At 41.4% G+C, this 19,202-nt stretch overlaps 1 protein-coding gene across 2 annotated transcripts; it reads right to left on the reverse strand.

The window, feature by feature from the left end:
• Positions 1 to 11,847: 11,847 nt before the first annotated feature.
• On the reverse strand, positions 11,848 to 18,721 carry LOC121864016 (repetin-like). Of its 2 annotated transcripts, XM_042362892.1 has the most exons (3): positions 18,484 to 18,721; positions 13,030 to 13,886; positions 11,848 to 12,981 (listed from the first exon to the last, which is right to left on the reverse strand). In XM_042362892.1, exons 1-3 carry the CDS (start codon positions 18,614 to 18,616, stop codon positions 12,556 to 12,558), a joined length of 1,416 nt encoding a protein of 471 aa, XP_042218826.1. In that variant the 5' UTR covers positions 18,617 to 18,721; the 3' UTR covers positions 11,848 to 12,555. The 2 variants fall into 2 exon arrangements, with proteins under 2 accessions (XP_042218826.1, XP_042218825.1); XM_042362891.1 differs by having other exon boundaries at positions 11,848 to 13,886.
• Between the last annotated feature and the right edge of the window lie 481 nt (positions 18,722 to 19,202).

Raw genomic sequence — 19,202 nt, forward strand, 5'->3', positions numbered from 1 at the left:
AGGGTTGGTTCAGGCCAAGGTTGGGTCAGAAGATTATCCCCAGTTGACAGACGGCTTGGGTCTAGGTTTATCCATGTTTCAGTGAATGATATTATATCGATTTTTTCAGTATATACCAAGGCCCTAATATCATCCATTTTGTTTCTCATACATCTACTGTTTGCGTAGTAGACATTTCTAGGTAATTAAATCAAGCATCCCACGGCCTTTTCCCCAAATGAGACGTGCGGATGTATTGAGGTATTATGAATGCAATATAGCTTATTTTTTACTATTTTGTTTGATATTATCTGAATATGTAATACATATCTAAATTTGCTGTTTAGTAACCAAATTGATTAAATTTATTTGCCATATACCAGACATTGATTTATACCAATTTCTGCATTTTTGGGTATAAATGTCATTTTTTCTCTAAAATTTGCACACATATGTGAATTTTTGTTCCAGATTTGGAAAATATACTAAAAGTTCTCTAGGAAAAACATATAGAAAATGTGATTATATGAAATTCATTTTTGCAGGATAATTGACACTTTTCAGGAAGACGCACCTAAAGGGTTAAGTAAGTCGAGTTCCGAGTCCTCTCTGTGTCGCGTTTAGGTTTTAACTCCCTGCTTAATTTAGTTTTGTCATAATTCCTAGCACTCTGTAACCTTTCACTTTGTTTACCCGCTCCCACTGCAGTCTCCTTCACCCCCCGTGCTCATATGTTCCCCTAGCAGTTTAAAGACTTCGACATCTTTAGAACTGCCCTCTCGAGAGACCCAACTAGGGTTGCCACCCCATCCCTAGACAGATGCACCCCATCCCTAGCATAAAGGTCCCTTCTGCCGTAGAAGCTGCCCTAGTTGTCAATGAATGGGACTGATATTGACTTGCAATATCTGTCAAGACGGCTGTTGACACCAATTGTCCTTGACAACCATTCATTGCTAACTCTCCTTTTAGGCAGGACCACCACATATGATAGGGATCCCTCCCTTTGACCTAATACGTTCTATAGCTTTCTTGAACTTATCAAGAAACTCCTCACTCCTACACCGGCCAATATCATTGCCTCCTGCACTGAGGCAGATAATGGGTTTGTTCCCATTACCAGACAAGATATTGTCCATCTTGTCAACTATATCCCCCACCCCAGCTCCTGGCAAACACATCCTCATCCTATTTTTGTCTTTACCACAAAAAGCTCTGTCCAAGTACCGTACCTGGGAGTCGCCAACAATTAAGGTTTTCGTACCTTCCTTGTCAGCCTTGTCCCTGACTATACTAACGTCCAATTCATCTATCAAGGGACTGAAAGAGTTGGTCCCCCTAGCTGTTGCTGTCATTGTTGTCATATCCTTGGTGAGTTTTTTCACCACCAGTTTGGTCGTCCCTCTCCTCACAACCTTCCATTCGCCTGAGTTTTTGACAGACACCGGCTTTCCTTGCCTCAATTCTTCCTTCATCCTCGATATCTCTTCCTTTAATTTCAAGATTTCTTCCTTGACTCTCTTTAACTCGGCTCTCGGAAGGGCACAGCCCTGTTCGCAAGTAGCACTAGCTATTACTGACAATTGATCCCCGGGAGCTAAGCCGCTTTGACCTTTCCTCTAGTGAGGTCAGACAACTTATGTCATACCATCGATTATCTTGCATGTAGAATGAGGGTTGACACGTGTGTTACTTTGAGCCAGGTCTTGAACAAGGTTTTAGGTCAAATCTGCCTTGTGTGTTGATGTAAGCAAATTCCCGCCAATATTCAGCAATGATAGAGGCACGGGAAAGAGCTCCTGCCCAGGTAGCTTATCAACATAATTCTCGACCAACTTCAAGGACCAGTTACTCTCTGGAATAGATTACGATTTGCTTTCATACTGTTTTCTATTTGTCTGTATTTACTTGTACTGCATACATTGAATAGGAATCAAACCTGTCTCCAAACTAAAAATAGGTTTCCTACAACCTAACAGTAAAACTGGGTAGTCGATATTACACCATACAAGAACTGGAAACCGACTATCTACCACATTAGTTAACATTCCATATGTTAGTGGAAGTAAACAAAATATCTCAAACCCAACTTAAAGCTGACAGACCTTTTTGTACAGTAATGTCTGATCACATCAGATATTTTTTTTCATCTTTTATTTAAAATTTTACAATTTACATAATTATTTACATAATACAGTATTACATATTAATATATTTGTCCGTGAGACATTTGGATGACTTTTCTTTTAAAATACACTTGTTCACCCATTTATTATAATATATCCTACTTTTAATAAAGGCTATAGTCTCATTAACATTATAATTTTCCTTCCTACTTAACTAGGGTTGCCATACATCCGTATTTTCCAGGACATGTCCTCCATTTAGGTCTCGAAATATTCACCCGGAAGTAATTTTTAAAATTCTTCAAAAGCCCGGAATTTCAGCTTCCATCATTTTCTCCACGGAAAGAAACATGAAACTGTAATGACGAGAGACTGTGAGAGAGGGGAGCTGGAAACAGTAGAGATCTCGTTCAGTTTTCGTCAACTGATAAGTCACGTGCACCATACGCCTGTACGGTGTTGTCAACTTAGCTGAAAGCAGTTTTTGGGCGAGCCTGTAGTGCCATGTACTGCTTTTCCTTGTTCTTCAGCCACGCGCATTATTATAATTTTGTTTGTATTTAGTGCTATTACAGTGTGGGGTTCAGGTTGTTTGGTTCACACTCAGGATGGGGTGGAGAAAGGAAACTCACAATGTGCTCTCTATATACATGTTGTATTGGATGTACAATGCAGCTTGGTGCTGGGAAGGCAGCATGGTTACAAGCATGATGTAGAGAGAGCTGGTTGGTGAGGATGCTCAGAGGAGGACCAGCTTGTGGGTCGCCATGCTCGCCGGCAGGAGCGAGGACCACCAGGCAGGCGGAGGAGGTGTTGCTGGCTGGTTGGTGTAGGTAGAAAGAGACAGGTCACCACGAGGTCAGGTCGTAATTAGCTGGGGGTAGGTGTGGCTTAGTAGTTGACCCCCGCTCCGTGATGTATGGCGGCGCTGGTTGACCTAGACCACGAGGCATATACTGGGGAATTGGTGGGGTCGGCTACTCAGCGACAAACAGCGTTTGTAGGGGAGAAATCCACTACAATACTGCCCCTTCCCTCCGGGTGGTGTAGGAGACTTGTTATCTGCAGGGTTGCATAGCACATGTGAGGCAGACGGGCGGTGCATGCCTCATGTGAGACAACGGCGATGGCGTGGATGAGCCTGTCGCTGGATACAACTGTCTAGATACACACTATCTGTGGGAGAAGAGAGGGAGAAAAAGGGTGTGTGGAGGCGATGAATGTTGTGCTTCCCTCATGGCAGGTACAGAGTCGTCAGATGCGCCTGCTGGGGTGTGTGGGCCTGGGTCAGGAGCAGGGGCTGCGTCAGCAGAAGCAGATGAGGACTCGTGACAGCAGCTGGGTCCACGACAGCAGCAGGGTGCAGGACATTAGCAGGGAGTACCTGAGGGAGAAAAGAGGGGTGTGTGGGTCCGCACTCAGGAACAGAGACTGCATCAGGGGCGGCAGGGGTTACTGCTGGGCCGGGGTCGGCGTCTGAGGCAGGACGGGTGTTTTGTTTTGCGTCAGGAGCAGGGGTTACTGCTGGGCTGGGGCTGGCGTCTGAGGCAAGACGGGTGTGCCTGGGTCGGTAGGACGTGGTGCTTGGGGGCAGGAAAAGGAGCTGGTGTCTGCTTAGAGAAACAGTGCTGCTCTAGGGTGTCTAACCTGCGGTGTAGAGACAGTAGTTGTAGAGCCGATGAGAGCTGTTTCTGTGTGGATAAGCCAGTCTTCCATGTTGCTTGAAGATTGGAAGTGTGATCAGTTTCTCCTCCATCCTGTGTGAGTGCAAATCTCCGGGAGTCACCATTTGTGGGGTATGAGATGTTTGGTGTTCACACTCAGGATGGGATGGAGGAAGGAAACTCACAATGTGCTCTCTATATACATGTTGTATTGGATGTACAATGCAGCTTGGTGCTGGGAAGGCAGCATGGTTACAAGCGTGATGTAGAGAGAGCTGGTTGGTGAGGATGCTCAGAGGAGGACCAGCTTGTGGGTCGCCATGCTCGCTGGCGGGAGCGAGGACCGCCAGGCAGGCGGAGGAGGAGCGAGGGCCGCCAGGCAGCGGCGGCGGAGGAGGTGTTGCTAACTGCGGCTGTAGGTAGAAAGAGGGCAGGTCACCACGAGGTCAGGTCTTAAATAGCGGGGGTTGGCATGGCTTAGTAGTTGACCCCCGCTCCGTGATGTATGGCGGCGCTGGTTGACCTAGACCACGAGGCATACACTGGGGAATTGGTGGGGTCGGCTACTCGGCGACAAACAGCGTTTGTAGGGGAGAATTCCACAACAGCCATAAATGAAATGTTGAAAGTTTACCATTTTTTTTCTTATGGCTTTTTTTTTACACTGTAGCATTTTAGCAATTCAACGATAATCTAGCCACTTTCGCTTTATTATTTACGTGTGTTGACAACTGTGACGGTGACCGGTGGTTGGCCAGTCCTTAACCTGCAGTGACAGTGTTTGATCTTAGTCTTGGTTGTGGGTTTGTCGCTTGTTGCCACAGCTAGTGCTTACGATTTGTTGTACTTTTCCAGAGCATAAAACAGTCACAGCTGCATCAAGGTCACATAGCGCCAAAGTGTGTGCTAGGCGGGGGGTGGGGGGAAGGATGTCTTCGGGATCGTCCTCTTTTTTTAATGTTCAGATATGGCAACCCTATACTTAACCACATACAGTAAATATAATCTGACATTAACATGATCATTGTATTCTTATCCTTATTATTACTACAGTTAATATTAAACATTAAGAAATGAAGAAATAATTTGCTATTAACATTGCAGACTGTATTCAGGAATTTTTTAAACCATTTAATTATCTCTTTGTTATGGAAGCAGAAGCAAAATACTGTACAGTATATGTGTCACGGATTTAATATGTCTGGATGGATATTATATTAAGTTTTGTTTCTTAATTTCTTACCGTAGAGTTCGATACCTTCACACTGGTTACTTACAGGAGATTATGGTGTATCTACGTAGAAATTCACTCCACCACTCGACATTCCATGATTTATACTTGATAAAGGATGATTTAATGAGTTCCATTAATTTCCAACATCCATCTAAGTTATTGGTTATACTTTGTCATAACCAATCAGTCATTACCTTCAGTAATAATAATATAGGATCACATATACGGGCAGATAATTGCACTTACATTTATTTAGCAAGCTTCCATACAATGATTTACAATTTGAATTGATATACGAGTCACTCACATTCATGCCGTAATAAAATTAATCTTCTAAAGAAGGAATTTTCAACTTGGGGACACATATGATAACTCAATTGTACAATGGGTATGACTTAACAGAGCCTTAATTCCTCAAATAATACATTCACCGCCAGCCTGGATCAGTCTTATTGCAACCAGGCTTTCACACGTGATCATCTTTCCACGGGCAATAACAACCCTGGGTTGGCACACTTAGTCTCGTGTCGCTGACAATCCACAGGACGGGGTCCCGGTACAGAACTCTGTGTAGCATCCAATTTCCTTCAGAAAGGTGAGGGTGAGGACATCTTAACTAACCCATGGTCTAGGGCACACTAATTAAATGTGGGTTTTGGGGCGTGACACGATGAACAGTACAGCACTGTCTCAATCACCCCCCTCCCCCCTATAGACTGGCCAACTTTTTCACTTTTATCCTCTTCACCACTGATCGGCTCGTTAGCTGCTTGGGCGATCGGCCACGTCTCTGTTACGCACTGTTGGCAAGTACTGGGCATGCACTGGCTCCAGAATGTACCTGAACCTGCTCCAGTGCTGGTCAAATCTTGTCTTGAAAGAGCTCACACTCGGTGCCGCCACAACACTTTCTGGTAGATTGTTCCAAGAGTTCACAACTCTCACTCCGAAAAAGCTTGCCCTCACAGTTTTCTGGACTTGCAGCTTCTTCAATCTTGAGCTGTCACCCCTTGTGGGGCAAGTTATTTCGGGAAATCAAGAACCAAGAGGACTGTGAAGAGCTGCAGAAGGACCTCTGTGGCCTCCAAGAATGGTCGAAGAAATAGCTGCTGAGATTCAATGTCACGAAGTGTAAGAGGATGCACCTGGGGCGTGCCAACGGTAAGGAGGCGTATCATATGTCCCAACGAGATGAAGAAACTGCACTATTTGAGACTGAATGTGAGAAGGACCTTGGTGTGTATGTTGACAATGAGCTGAAGTTCTTGGGCCATTGCGAGAAGAAGGTAAATTAGGTAAATAAATTATTGGGTCTTATAAGAAGTTTGTAACGATCTTCAAGAGTGAAGTGCTTCCCCATCTGGAGTACTGTCATCCCGACTGGTCCCTGAGATATGCTAGGGGCTATCAGTTGGTTGATAATGTCCAAAGGAGGGCCACCAGACTGGTGCCTGCACTTCGGCACCTGAGCTACCCTGAGAGATTGGAGCACCTGAACTTGCCTAGCTTATACTACAGACGGGTAAAGGGGTGACCTAATAGAGGTGTATAAGTATAAGGGCCTGTGCCTCTTATAACAATTTTTACTTTAATACTTACAACCATTGGTAGCGTGACGAGAGGAGGCTCATGGGTATATGTAATGATAGTATCAAGTAATAGGGAAGAAATAACCGTAGATACTGTAGGTAAATAATAGACACAATATACAAATACAATATTTATTTAAACATTAAAATGGAGGTAGGGGAAAGAATATATGTACCAACAGACGAAACCTGGTACTATGCCCTCAGGCTCAAAATACTCACACCACTGCTGGGTGGACATACTCAATAACACATAAACTCTTATAGTAGCTTAGCACCATTAAGACCAGGGCAACTGCCACTACAACACTCAGTCGTCAGGGGTGGTACTCAAGCAACCGCCATGGGGTCCCGCCACCATGGGGTACTTTCCAACGAACTCTGAAGATCCCAGTGGAATAACACAACCACACAAATAGCCCTACTGAGCTAGACTCTCATCCACCAATGATGGGGGCTGGTAGTTGTGTGTGACTTGGTGATCCGGGGTCACCTCGCGGGCCGAGCGTTAGGGTCAGACGGGCCAGCTATGGGGCCCATAGGTAGTACTGAAGTTTCTGACGGTCGGGTCTCATGAAGATGACTGATCCTACTGGACCTCGGACATCTCTCCAGACTAGTGGATACAACATCCACGCTACAGATACGGCCTAGGCTGCATTAGGGACCTGTATGGGTGAAGGGGCGAGCACTTACTAACAATGACAACAACATCACATTTCAGGGGACGTTAAAGACGTAACATTACTTCACTCAAAGCATATCAACTACGTTACTGTAACACTTGCACAATCAACTATTAATTGAGTCAAATCACTTAAAAAAAAGCGAATCACAACACAGAGTGGAATGACCTACCTGTATGGGTGAAGGGACGAGCACTTACTAACGGTTGAAATGCCCGCGGCACCCTCACTCAAACTGGGTCAGGGATTTCACCTACTTCTATTAAGATGAATTACTTTACTGTACACTCTGACGTTGAAACTGAGACTACGAATTCAGTTTCATTCCGTACTATTATCTTCACAAACAATGCTCTGACTGAGCTATCAAAAGCAAGAATTAAATTGATTACAAAGGGTTGGATGGCAACTGGTCCCAACATACAGCGTCTTGTTACGAAACCCGCAGATTAGATTCAAAGTTCCCTTCAGACAAAGACGGCCTCTCGATGACGTCAACAAGGAAACAGAGAAAACGGAAGACGTTTCCACTCAGGGACTCAGAAGGTTTTGTGGACGTTTGAGCGTAATATGAATCCTTAAGGTTTTCAGGTTAGCCGTCATTACGATCATGACAACTGGACCAGCAAGATCTCTCTCCAACGCCTCACCAGCCAGCTTCCTCAAAAAGCTCCTCGCCCTACAAGACCTCTGAGCAAGCTACTCCTCACCTAGTAACTCCTTAGCACTGCACTGTACAACAATATATAAACAGAAAATGCATTGTGAGTTTCTATTCTACCTCATTCCTGAGTGTGAGATATCTACATTGTAAGGGCGCGTGTTTTCCAACACCTACACCACCCTTATCTTACTTAATTCTCTTGTCTTTAGTTCTTACTCTTACTCAGGTCTTTTGGTAGCATGGACATTCTTTTGGTAGCATGGTCATTTTTTTGGTAGCATGGTCATTTTTTTGGTAGGATGGTCATTCTTTTGGTAGTATGGTCATTCTTTTGGTAGCATGGACGAGGGTCTCGGCACATGGGTATGGTAACTCTGGTATCAAGTCACTTGGACGGAAATAAAGGTAAAATACTGTGGGAGAAATGAATACACCTAAAATACTCTAAAACAAATTTATTAATATGAAATCAAAGGGAAAAAGAGGTAATATTAATTTATAACTACCAGGCTCACCTTCTGGGCTTATTGCAGACTCAGTACTTTCTTATTTACTTATTTCTTATTTACTTATTTTCTATTTCTTTACTCAAGAGTAATTACTCAGATCTTACACTCCTACTGCACACAACCTAACTGGTGTTACATTACATTACATAGCAGGACCAGTTCCTTGGCCCTACTCACAATACATAGTACATGGCACTCATTGTACATTACTTTACTGCCTTTACTGGGGTGAGCCCTCTTCCTCCCACCGGCGGATCCACCTCCTAATCGTCTTGGTGCTCCTCCCCACTTCGACAGCATTGTTCGGCACAGTTGCCCCGGCTCTCCACATCCCGATGATTTTGCCTCGCTCAGCAATCACTGCCGACGAATTTGCTCGTCCTGCAGGCATATCTGAAATGGCAGAGTAATATTATGTTGTGGTAACTGATGCAGGCTTTTATATACTAGAGTAAATTAATGGTATTAGTAACACCTAGGTTAAGTATTATTACTCTGACATAGCGTTTTGGTAAATCTTTTTGGATCAACTGTCCAAGAAACCCTTCCTATTTCATGTATTCATAGTGAACTGCAAGTGGATCCTCCCCACCCCCCCAACCTCCACCACCACCCCTGCGACTGTAGAGTGAACATTCGCCGATAATCATCATCAAGACTTAGTTTATCCAGGCCACTGACACCCATTTGAGTCTTTCCTAGGGCTGGCCAGAGGGATTAGTTAACATATATTTGTCTTTCTATAATTTAGTGTTATATTGTTTGGAGGAGATTACAGTATTTCAAAAAGGTCAAAACTGAACTTATGGAAAATTTTGGGGTTTCTGCTAAAATATCTTACATTGTAGGGTTAGTGAAGCACATTGTTCGATACCGATTATAAATAGGGCATTCGATGAGAATATGTTGGACTGTTATTTGTGTTCGGCAGTTGGAGCATATAGGTGGGGCTCCATTAAGGGAAGACATGAGTTGGCCATGCGTCAATCGCGTATGCCCAATTCTGAGACGATTCGGAATAGTTTCGTGATGTCGAGAGGATTGTTTTGATGATGACCAAGGATAAACTGATGATTTGATCATTTTTAGCTTATGACTTGTTGGTTCATTTTCCCAGGACTTTTGCCAATCGTCAAATATTAATTGTTTATAGGTAGTTAGCCTTGCCGATAATCAAAATATATGGTTTTCAACTGCTTTACATATTTCTTTGACAATTTTCAGCTATGACATGTTCATCCCAGATTACATATAACTGTAATAGGTTACATTACGTTAGGGTTCGTTATATAAAAACGTTTTTCTTTGTGTTCATTGAGTCGTTCTGAATTCCATTTCTGCTCAAAATACTACGTTACCCAACCCAAACTCCCAGGTTGCAACTGGGGGTGTAACATAACCGAGTAAGGTAACGTGCGGCAAACGCATAGCACATCAAACACCACATTTTTATGGTGAAGTTAACTTAGGAGCTCATATAACAACTGTCATATAATTATAATAGGGTGTCCCACCAATTACAGCAGATATTTGTAGAGGTGAAAGAATGCTGTATGTGATTCTGAGTATAAAAATTCTATACATATATGGATTTTTCGGTTTACGTTTAGTCATGAGGTGGATTTTACAAATTAAGCAAAGCAACCATTACAAATGGCGGAGTCGAGGCGGGAGATACCGATAGCGAAATATAGGAAAGGGAGAAGAAGGTTTAGTAGTGAAAGAATGTGGGTTAAACGGAACAGACTTTTAGGAGAGAAAGTGTGTGGCCTTCTGCCCACTGCATGGTATTGGGTGGTAGCTTGAGGCTGGGGCGATGGGAGGGAGGAAAGGATGTGGAGAAAAGAAGGCGAAAGGAAATGGAGGGCCCATGCCTATTTGGGTGGGGTGCACCTCATCTTTAATTTGTTTGGAGGGCCCATTCATTATTTTTTCTGAGTAGGGTTACACTTTTTATTATAGATAGAGGGAAACGGGTGGAGATAGAGACATGGTGGCTCAATATCACATATTCTTTCACTTCTACAAATATCTGCTGTCACTCATGGGACACCCTGCAATAGTATAAGGACGACATGGGCTATGCTGACAAATTAATGTGACTTACCTGTTGGTGACGACGATGGTAGGAATGAGACCTCGGCATGTCTCAGTGTTCGACATCATCTCCTTCCCCTGGTGTGGGTGGCGCCAACCTTGGTAACAACTTGTGTATTCTCCGTGACTACCATTACTGGTACCCAGGCATAAAGGACCCACCATACACAAGGCCACATACATGGTACCCAGGCATAAAGGACCCACCATACACAAGGCCACATCACACACAAGGCCACATCACACGCAAGGCCACATCACTCACAAGGCCACATCACATGCAAGGCCACATCACACGCAAGGCCACATCACACACAAGGCCACACCATATGCAAGACCACATCACAAGTATAAACACCTTGACGCAGTGTCCTCAGAGCTCCCGAGTCCGTTCACGCGTCTCAACCCTAACCATTACCTGACTAATGAGGTATATTATCCCAGCCATTAATGACAGGTGTAAATGCTGGCAGGTGTTTTAATTGGTCTTCTAATTACCACCATTAGCCACATCCTCCCCTCTAACTCCTTGTTCTTGTACACCTTTTTATTGGTCAGTTGGGAAGAAAGAGGCCTGTGATGGTGGTAGTGGTGCTGGTGGTTGGTTGGTGGTAGTTGGAATAGTGGTAGTGGATGGTGATTGAAAGTGGTAGTGGTTGGAATTGTGGTAGTGGTGATGGTGGTTGGTAGTGGTTGGAATAGTGGTGGTGGTTGGAATGGTGGAAGCTGTGGTGGTAGTTAGAATAATGGTAGTGATGGTTGAAATAGTTGGAGTTATTGTATCGGTTTGTGCATCATTTTGGCAGCCAGCAAGTAAATACACACGATGATACTTGAGCAGTAATTTATTATAACCTAAAAATAAGGAATGGCCACAAGTCCTGTATTTCTACTGGTAACAACACATCACCACAGCTGGCTGCCTCCAGGCTCCTGCTCGAGCCAACCCGTGGCGTCACAACCAATCACAGCTTTTCACAGTCACGTGACTTTTTTGCAACTTTAACCCTTATTTTTGTTTAATTTTTGGCCCAATTCATTTAAAAATATCATTACCATAGTGAATTTAAATGTTTTCTTTACACATTGACCTACCATCTCATGAAAAAATTCTGACCGACAACTTGTCTATTTAGGTTTGGGAAGGTTGTTATAGTTTAAGTATTGACTGTAATTTTGTACAATGTGTCAAATGCTTATTTGTTCTCAGTTATACTTTTATTTATACTGTTATTGACATAAGTAAGTTATTCAAGAAAATAACTTGTAATTATAGATGAGAAAGGTAAAAGTCTGACATGTTCCAAAACTGTTTATTTCCTCATTCAATAGTTATACAAATTTGATTAAAACCTACTGTATGTACACTGATATTACGAAAGCTGAAGTAATGAAGGATAAAAGAAAACACTAAAATCAACAAAGAAGTGTCAAATAAAATCATCGGTCAGAAGCAGATTGGTAACGTCATGGAGAAGTAGACACTATATTGTTGTCTGACCTCAACAATGACCCCCCCCCCCCCAATTGATTCTTGTGGAGAAAAATGTCCCAAACTATACAAATTCATCATAGGCAATGACTTTCAGGAACTCATCCTTTGTGATAATTGGTGTATTCCTGTTGTCGAATCAGAGGAGCTTTTATCATGATACAGTACTGTATTTATACCGGTAATTGATTTTTAAACAGAATGGCAGCTTATACAGTGAGAAGGCAGGTAAAGACTTTCAGCATGAGTAAATAGAGGTGACAGTCCTAACATTAAAGACTTGTTATGAGAGTTGTTGTTGGTTAAAACTGGTAATATTTATTTGTCCAACACAAGGAAAGGTCTGTATTAAGCACTATGATTAAGATCTTTGCATACAACGAAATGACAATAAACCTAAAGGCTAATAACTATAATAAAAACTCATATGAAAAGAAAGTTAAATTCTTTCCCAATATAATCATTACAGTCTATGAATTACAGATATCCATTAACTTAAAGTAATTGTTCACTGTTCAATACAGAGCTTTCATCTTGTTTTTATGTACAACTGTCCTTCTAAGTTTACTCCTGGGAAGCCTCTGTAATAACACTGAACATCCTTCAAGCTGCATTTCAGGACTTGGAGATTCACCTTCATTATCACTAGCAGGTGAATTACTACACAATGAGTCTCCACTTCCCTCTAGAAAATTCCTAATGCCTAAATATTTGACAGGTTTCAAATAGGGTATTCTATCCTGCACATCTCGCCTGGGAGTTACAGCGACCGGAGACATGGATCTGTCATTAGTTTTTGCACTAGAAATATCATCTTCTAAATCTGAGAGGCTCTTGTTGGCTACTGGCTGATTTTTAGAATAAACCACACCACTTCCTTCCCCATCACTCATGTGTGACCTTTCAATAACAGTTACATCAATATTTTCTCCAGAGTTATGATGTAAATTTTCCTCTTCTAGGGATATCTCTGCTCCAAGTAATGATTGTTCTTGTGGACTATGAAGACTCTGTTCTTGTGGTCTATGAGTGCTCTGTTCTTGTGGTCTATGAGGGCTCTGTTCTTGTGGTCTATGAGGGCTCTGTTCTTGTGGTCTATGAGGGCTCTGTTCTTGTGGTCTATGAGGGCTCTGTTCTTGTGGTCTACGAGGGCTCTGTTCTTGTGGTCTACGAGGGCTCTGTTGTTGTGGTCTACGAGGGCTCTGTTGTTGTGGTCTATGAGGGCTCTGTTGTTGTGGTCTATGAGGGCTCTGTTGTTGTGGTCTATGAGGGCTCTGTTCTTGTGGTCTATGAGGGCTCTGTTGTTGTGGTCTATGAGGGCTCTGTTGTTGTGGTCTATGAGGGCTCTGTTGTTGTGGTCTATGAGGGCTCCTTGCACTAGCCTCATCTGAAGTGCATTTCTGTTGTTCCTCTTTAGAACTTGAATAGATTCCTCTACTCAAGAATTTACGTTGTATGATGGCACTACCAACACCATTGCTAACGAAGGGAGCTTGTGGAGTAAGTTTTGCCACTTCACCAAACTTAAACAACTTTCTCTTTGCCACATATCTTCTTAGGTTTACTTGTGGTGATTGGATATGATCAGTTCTAGATGGCTTACAGTAATTGTCCCTAGACCGTGTCTCTCCCTCTTTACTTTTCCTTTTAATTTTTTCCTCATTATGACTTTCAAATTCTTCGTCAGTGTGTTTTTGCCTCTTCCTTTCATTTGCTGATTTTCGCTTCTGAGAGTCAGGTTCACTTGAGTTATCTTCCTTAAAATCATTTGAAGAAGTCTCTTCATCTCTCTTAGTGTTTGATTTTATCATTCTTGTGAAGTGCTTCCCATTTCTTCTTTCACTAGCTGAAAATAGAGAATTTAAAATTAGGTTAAATGTGCGGTAAATTTTCTTCACATGTACCAATAACCGTGGGAACTTCCCATTTCATGACTATACAGTGACCCCTCGGTTAACGAATTACCTTCCATAAGATTCTTAACTTCGGTTAACGAGCATCCCTCGATTAACGAATTCATTATGAGCGCCCCACAACATGTTTTCTCTTGCACACTAGCTGTTGTATTAGTCCGCCAATACAGTAATCGGTTCTAGGGCTTAAATTCCTTACCATTTTAGTAAATATCAAGAAGGTTGTACTATTCAATCATTTTAAGTTATATACAGTATTACCCCGCTTTACACGGTTTCACTCAGTACCTTGCCAGAACCAGACTTTCACTTTCCGCGGTGCATCTACTCATACACGCGGTGAAGCATAATTTTTTTTTTTTTTTTTTTTTATTTAGCTCATAAAATTCATACAAATTACCCTGCCAGAATATAATTTATATTGCTGGAATTCTTACAATATGATGATCATTTTGAATATAAACATCATGGATTTTGCATTAGACATACAAATTTTAGATCTAATGTAATAATTTGGTTTACACAAAGCAAATATTTTATCATTTGTGCAAAATATATGAAGTTTACATTCAAAATATTCCCTGACCTGCAAGGAATCCAGAAATGTCAATTATATTATCCTAACTTTAGTCTGGGTTATTATTTATTACTACAAATGTAAATATACTATTTTCTCCCAATCGGCTTCTCTGGTAGGGAGGGAAAGTGGGGGGTGGGGTATAGGAAGGGAGGGAGGGCGGAGGTGGGGTATTTTGATTGACAGATAGTGTCCTTGAAGAATATTTCTTTGTTTATTTGCTGAAGATATTTGTTTTAGCTCATAAATTTCATACAAATTACCCGGCCAGAATATAATTTACATTGCTGGAATTCTTACAATATGATGATCATTTTGAATATAAACATCAAGGATTTTGCATTAGACATACAAATTTTAGATCTAATGTAATAATTTGGTTTACACAAAGCAAATATTTTATCTTTTGTGCAAAATATGTGAAGCTTACATTCAAAATATTCCCTGACCTGCAAGGAATCCAGAAATGTCAATTATATTATCCTAACTTTAGTCTGAGGTATTATTTATTACTAAAAGTTAAAATCTAGTTTTTTCACCCAAACATTTCTCTGGTAGGGAGGGAAGGTGGGGGGTAGGGGGAGGCAAGGTGGGGTACTTTAATTGATAGATAATGTCGTGAAGATTATTTTTTTTTTATTACCTGAAGATATTTGTTTTAGCTCATAAAATTCATACTAATTACTCGGCCAGAATATAATTTACATTGCTGGAATTCTTACAATATGATGATCATTTTGAATATAAACATCATGGATTTTGCATTAGACGTACAAATTTTAAATCTAATGTAATAATTTGGTTTACACAAAGCAAATATTTTATCTTTTGAGCAAAATATATGAAGTTTACATAAAAATATTCCCTGACCTGCAAGGAATCCAGAAATGTCAATTATATTATCCTAACTTTAGTCTGAGGTATTATTTATTACTAAACGTTAAAATCTAGTGGTTTCACCCAAACATTTTTCAGAGATGTAGGAGCTAGTGAGCTGGGAAGAGGGGATTTGAGTCCATTATTTGAATTGTGTGAGCATACCATCATAAAATTTCGATGTTATTTTTACTACAACATAGGTATTGTGTCGGAAAAAGTGGAGTTTGGGGGTCGGGCCAGTCTCTATTGGAATTAATCCCATATGTTCTGTTGTTCACTTTATGGTTTTCACTTTCCGCGGTACCCTGTGGGTTCAATTGACCATCGGGGTACTACTGCATTAAATTATTTAGTCATTTTAACAATTATTGAACATAATTGAAGTACAGGAAACTAGTTTTATGCGCGCCAAACAGCCTGTCAACACACGAAACAGGCGTCAGTCTCTGTCTTTTCAGTGGAGGTAACATCTTTCTTCAGACTCTCTTCAACATAAATGCTTTTTTCTGTTTCCAGTCAAATTATTGGTCATTTTGAAATTTATTTTACATATTGATGATATATAGCACAGTGCAGTGTTAATTTAAAGAAAATATTCTTTATTTACAGCAATTAAACTTAAAATATCATGTGTTGAAATTTTTTTTGAATCCAGCATGGGTCCCAAGAAATCTAGAAAAGCGATTTCAATTCAGATGAAACAGGAAATAATTAGAAAACAAGAAGAAGGCATTAGAACAAATGTGCCAAGCAAAGAATATGGCATGTCGACATCAACTGTGTCGACAATTCTTGCACAGAAAGACAAATTCAAGGAAGTGAAAGTGAGAGACAAATCTACCAGTGTTCAAAGGTAGATCCCTAATAGCAGAAACAGAGAGGTTACTTCTCATCTGGATTAGGGAAAAACAGATGAAAGGTGATTCAGTTTCTACTGAATTTATTTTGAAAGAGCCAGTGAAATATACGAACATTTAAAGGTAGATCAACCTGGTTCTTCAGGCACAGACTTTGAAGATTTTAGGGGCAGCAAGGGCTGGTTCGAAAAATTTAAGAAAAGAAGTGACATTTTTAGTGTAGTTAGGCATGGTGAGGCTGCCAGTGCTGATAAGGAAGGGGCAGCAAAGTTTTTAGTGGAATTTAAAGAACTGATGGATACAGAAAATTATCTTCCACCGCAAGTGTTCAATGTGGACGAAACTGGGCTGTTCTGGAAAAAGATGCCCAAAAGAACATTCATCACCAGAGATGAAGCCTCTTTACCTGGGCATAAACCCATGAAAGACCGTCTCACTCTACTGCTTGGTGCCAATGCTTCAGGGGATTTCCGACTGAAGCCTATGCTTGTCTACCACTCTGAAAACCCGAGGGTGTTCAAGCAACAGAAAGTGGTAAGAACAAAGCTTGGAGTTTATTGGAAGTCCAACCGTAAGGCATGGGTGACAAGACAGCTCTTTAATGAATGGGCTGTTGATGTGTTTTGCCCTTCTGTCAAGAGGTACCTAACCACCAATAAACTCCCTTTAAAGGTTCTTCTCCTCATGGATAATGCCCCTGGTCATGACCCTGACCTTGCCAGAAATTTGGAGTATCAATTTGACTTTGTGAAAGTGTTGTTTTTGCCTCCAAACACTACATCAATCATACAGCCAATGGACCAGAATGTAATCAGCAACTTTAAGAAGTTGTACATGAAGAAAATGTTTGGGTCGGCTTGTAAGAAACTCGTTAACCGAAATCTTGTTAACCGAGGGATCACTGTAAATATATATATATATATATATATATTTATATATATATATATATATATATATATATATATATATATATATATATATATATATATATATATATATATATATATATATATATACATACACACACACACACACAGACACACAGTCACTGATGCACACACACACACGAGACACTACAGCCAGTCACTGATGCACGCACGCACACATACACGAGACACTACAGCCAGAGTAACTGATGCACACACACACACACACACGAGACACTACAGCCAGTCACTGATGCGCCAAACACACACACACACACACACACACAGACGAGACACTGATGCACACACACAAACACGAGACACTACAGCCAGTCACTGATGCACACGCACACACACACACACACAAGACACTACAGCCAGAGTCAGTCATTGCCACCACTTAGCTGAGTCAGAAGTTAAACAATTGATATATTGACACCAAAAAGTCTATATAAATAGTGAGGTTCTTGTTAATTGATATAACAAGTGGAAGTTGACCCTAATTTGAATGAATTTCAAAATGCATATGCCAACAATTATACATAGCATATCAAGATACTTTAGCATTATTTTATGCATAAAAAATAGCTCCTTCCATGTTCAAAACATCCTCTGGATGACGTGACACAGTTGAGCCAGGCAGACCCAGAGAAGTGTCTGTGCCGGCCTAACCTGTCCGAGGGCACACTAACCGAGTTGTCTTCAAGTCAGACCACAAGACCATTTACTCTTTACAAGAACTGACATCAATCACAAAGTAAGTAAAGATAGCATTACTCTGTGCATAGTACAGTAATGATTTTGACTTATATATTTACCCATAACCCAGCTATGAACATTTTAGTATAATGTACAGTATATGATATCATATATAACAAATTATTCTACTATTATTTTTTCTTCATGGAAACTACATTTGATCTGGTTGACGAGATCGTGTAGATATATGTATAAATAATTATCAAAGATAAACAGTGTGGGTACAGGTATACGGTAACTGTAACGTGTCATACTCTGTCCTTAGGTTGTGTTAGTCCATATATGGTTAATGTGTTTCTTATATATTTTGGTTTTTTTTTTTATATTCTTTGTTTAATAAAACCTAGAAATGTGAAACAGAATTTACTTCACCTCTCACACTGTGCGATGAGAGGTTGAAGTGCAGTATGATGAGGGATATGTTTGTTCACATCGGGTGGCGCTCACGGTAAAGAAGGGTCGAGCAAAAATGAGTGTGTTGGCTAATAATATTGTACACCTACAACATAAAAACTTTGTAATAGTTACTTACCTCCTGAGGTTCTAAACATTGCTAATTCTTTATCAGTCAGTTGAAAATCTTGGAGGTGATTGACTGTGTACTTCCTATAATGTTGTTTAAGGCTTTGCCAGGACCTATTCAGGCCTGGCACAGTAGCAGCCATCGTCTCCCACACAGTGTTACCTCCAACCTGGTAAAGATGGAGTGATTAATTTTTATCTCGTGCAAAATACATGATGTTTATACAGTATTACCCCGCCTAACGCGGTTTCACTTAGCGTGTTTTATCATATACGCGGTGCCTCGCCAGAGCTGAACTTTCACTTAACACGGATTTTTTCATCATATACGCGGTGAGTGTCCGGCTCGAGACGCTATTTTTAGATTTGCCCCACGCGCCACCCGCCCGCCTGCCTCTCCCTCCTCCTCCCTCCGCTTGGGCAAGCGGCGCGGTAAGGTTGCGCAGTGTGTGTCTTTGTTGCGTTATCACTGACGTCATATGACGTATCGGACTGTGATTGGCCATGCATCCCTACCCCCCTCTGCTGCTAGCTGTAATTGGCTTAAAGTATTATGACGTGACCACCCCGGGGAGGGAGGGAGGGAGGGAGGAGAGACGATGCTTGACCTAGCCGCGGCAGTTTCATCCCTCAAGGCCACACCGTGTAAACGCGCATCCATTGTTCCGTAAAATGGCTTCCGCCGGACCACCACCGCCACCAGAGAGAGACCTTTCCTTACCTGGACCC

This window comes from Homarus americanus, unplaced genomic scaffold (assembly GCF_018991925.1).
Source record: "Homarus americanus isolate GMGI-L3 unplaced genomic scaffold, GMGI_Hamer_2.0 scaffold40851, whole genome shotgun sequence".
Taxonomy (NCBI): Eukaryota; Metazoa; Arthropoda; class Malacostraca; order Decapoda; family Nephropidae; genus Homarus; species Homarus americanus.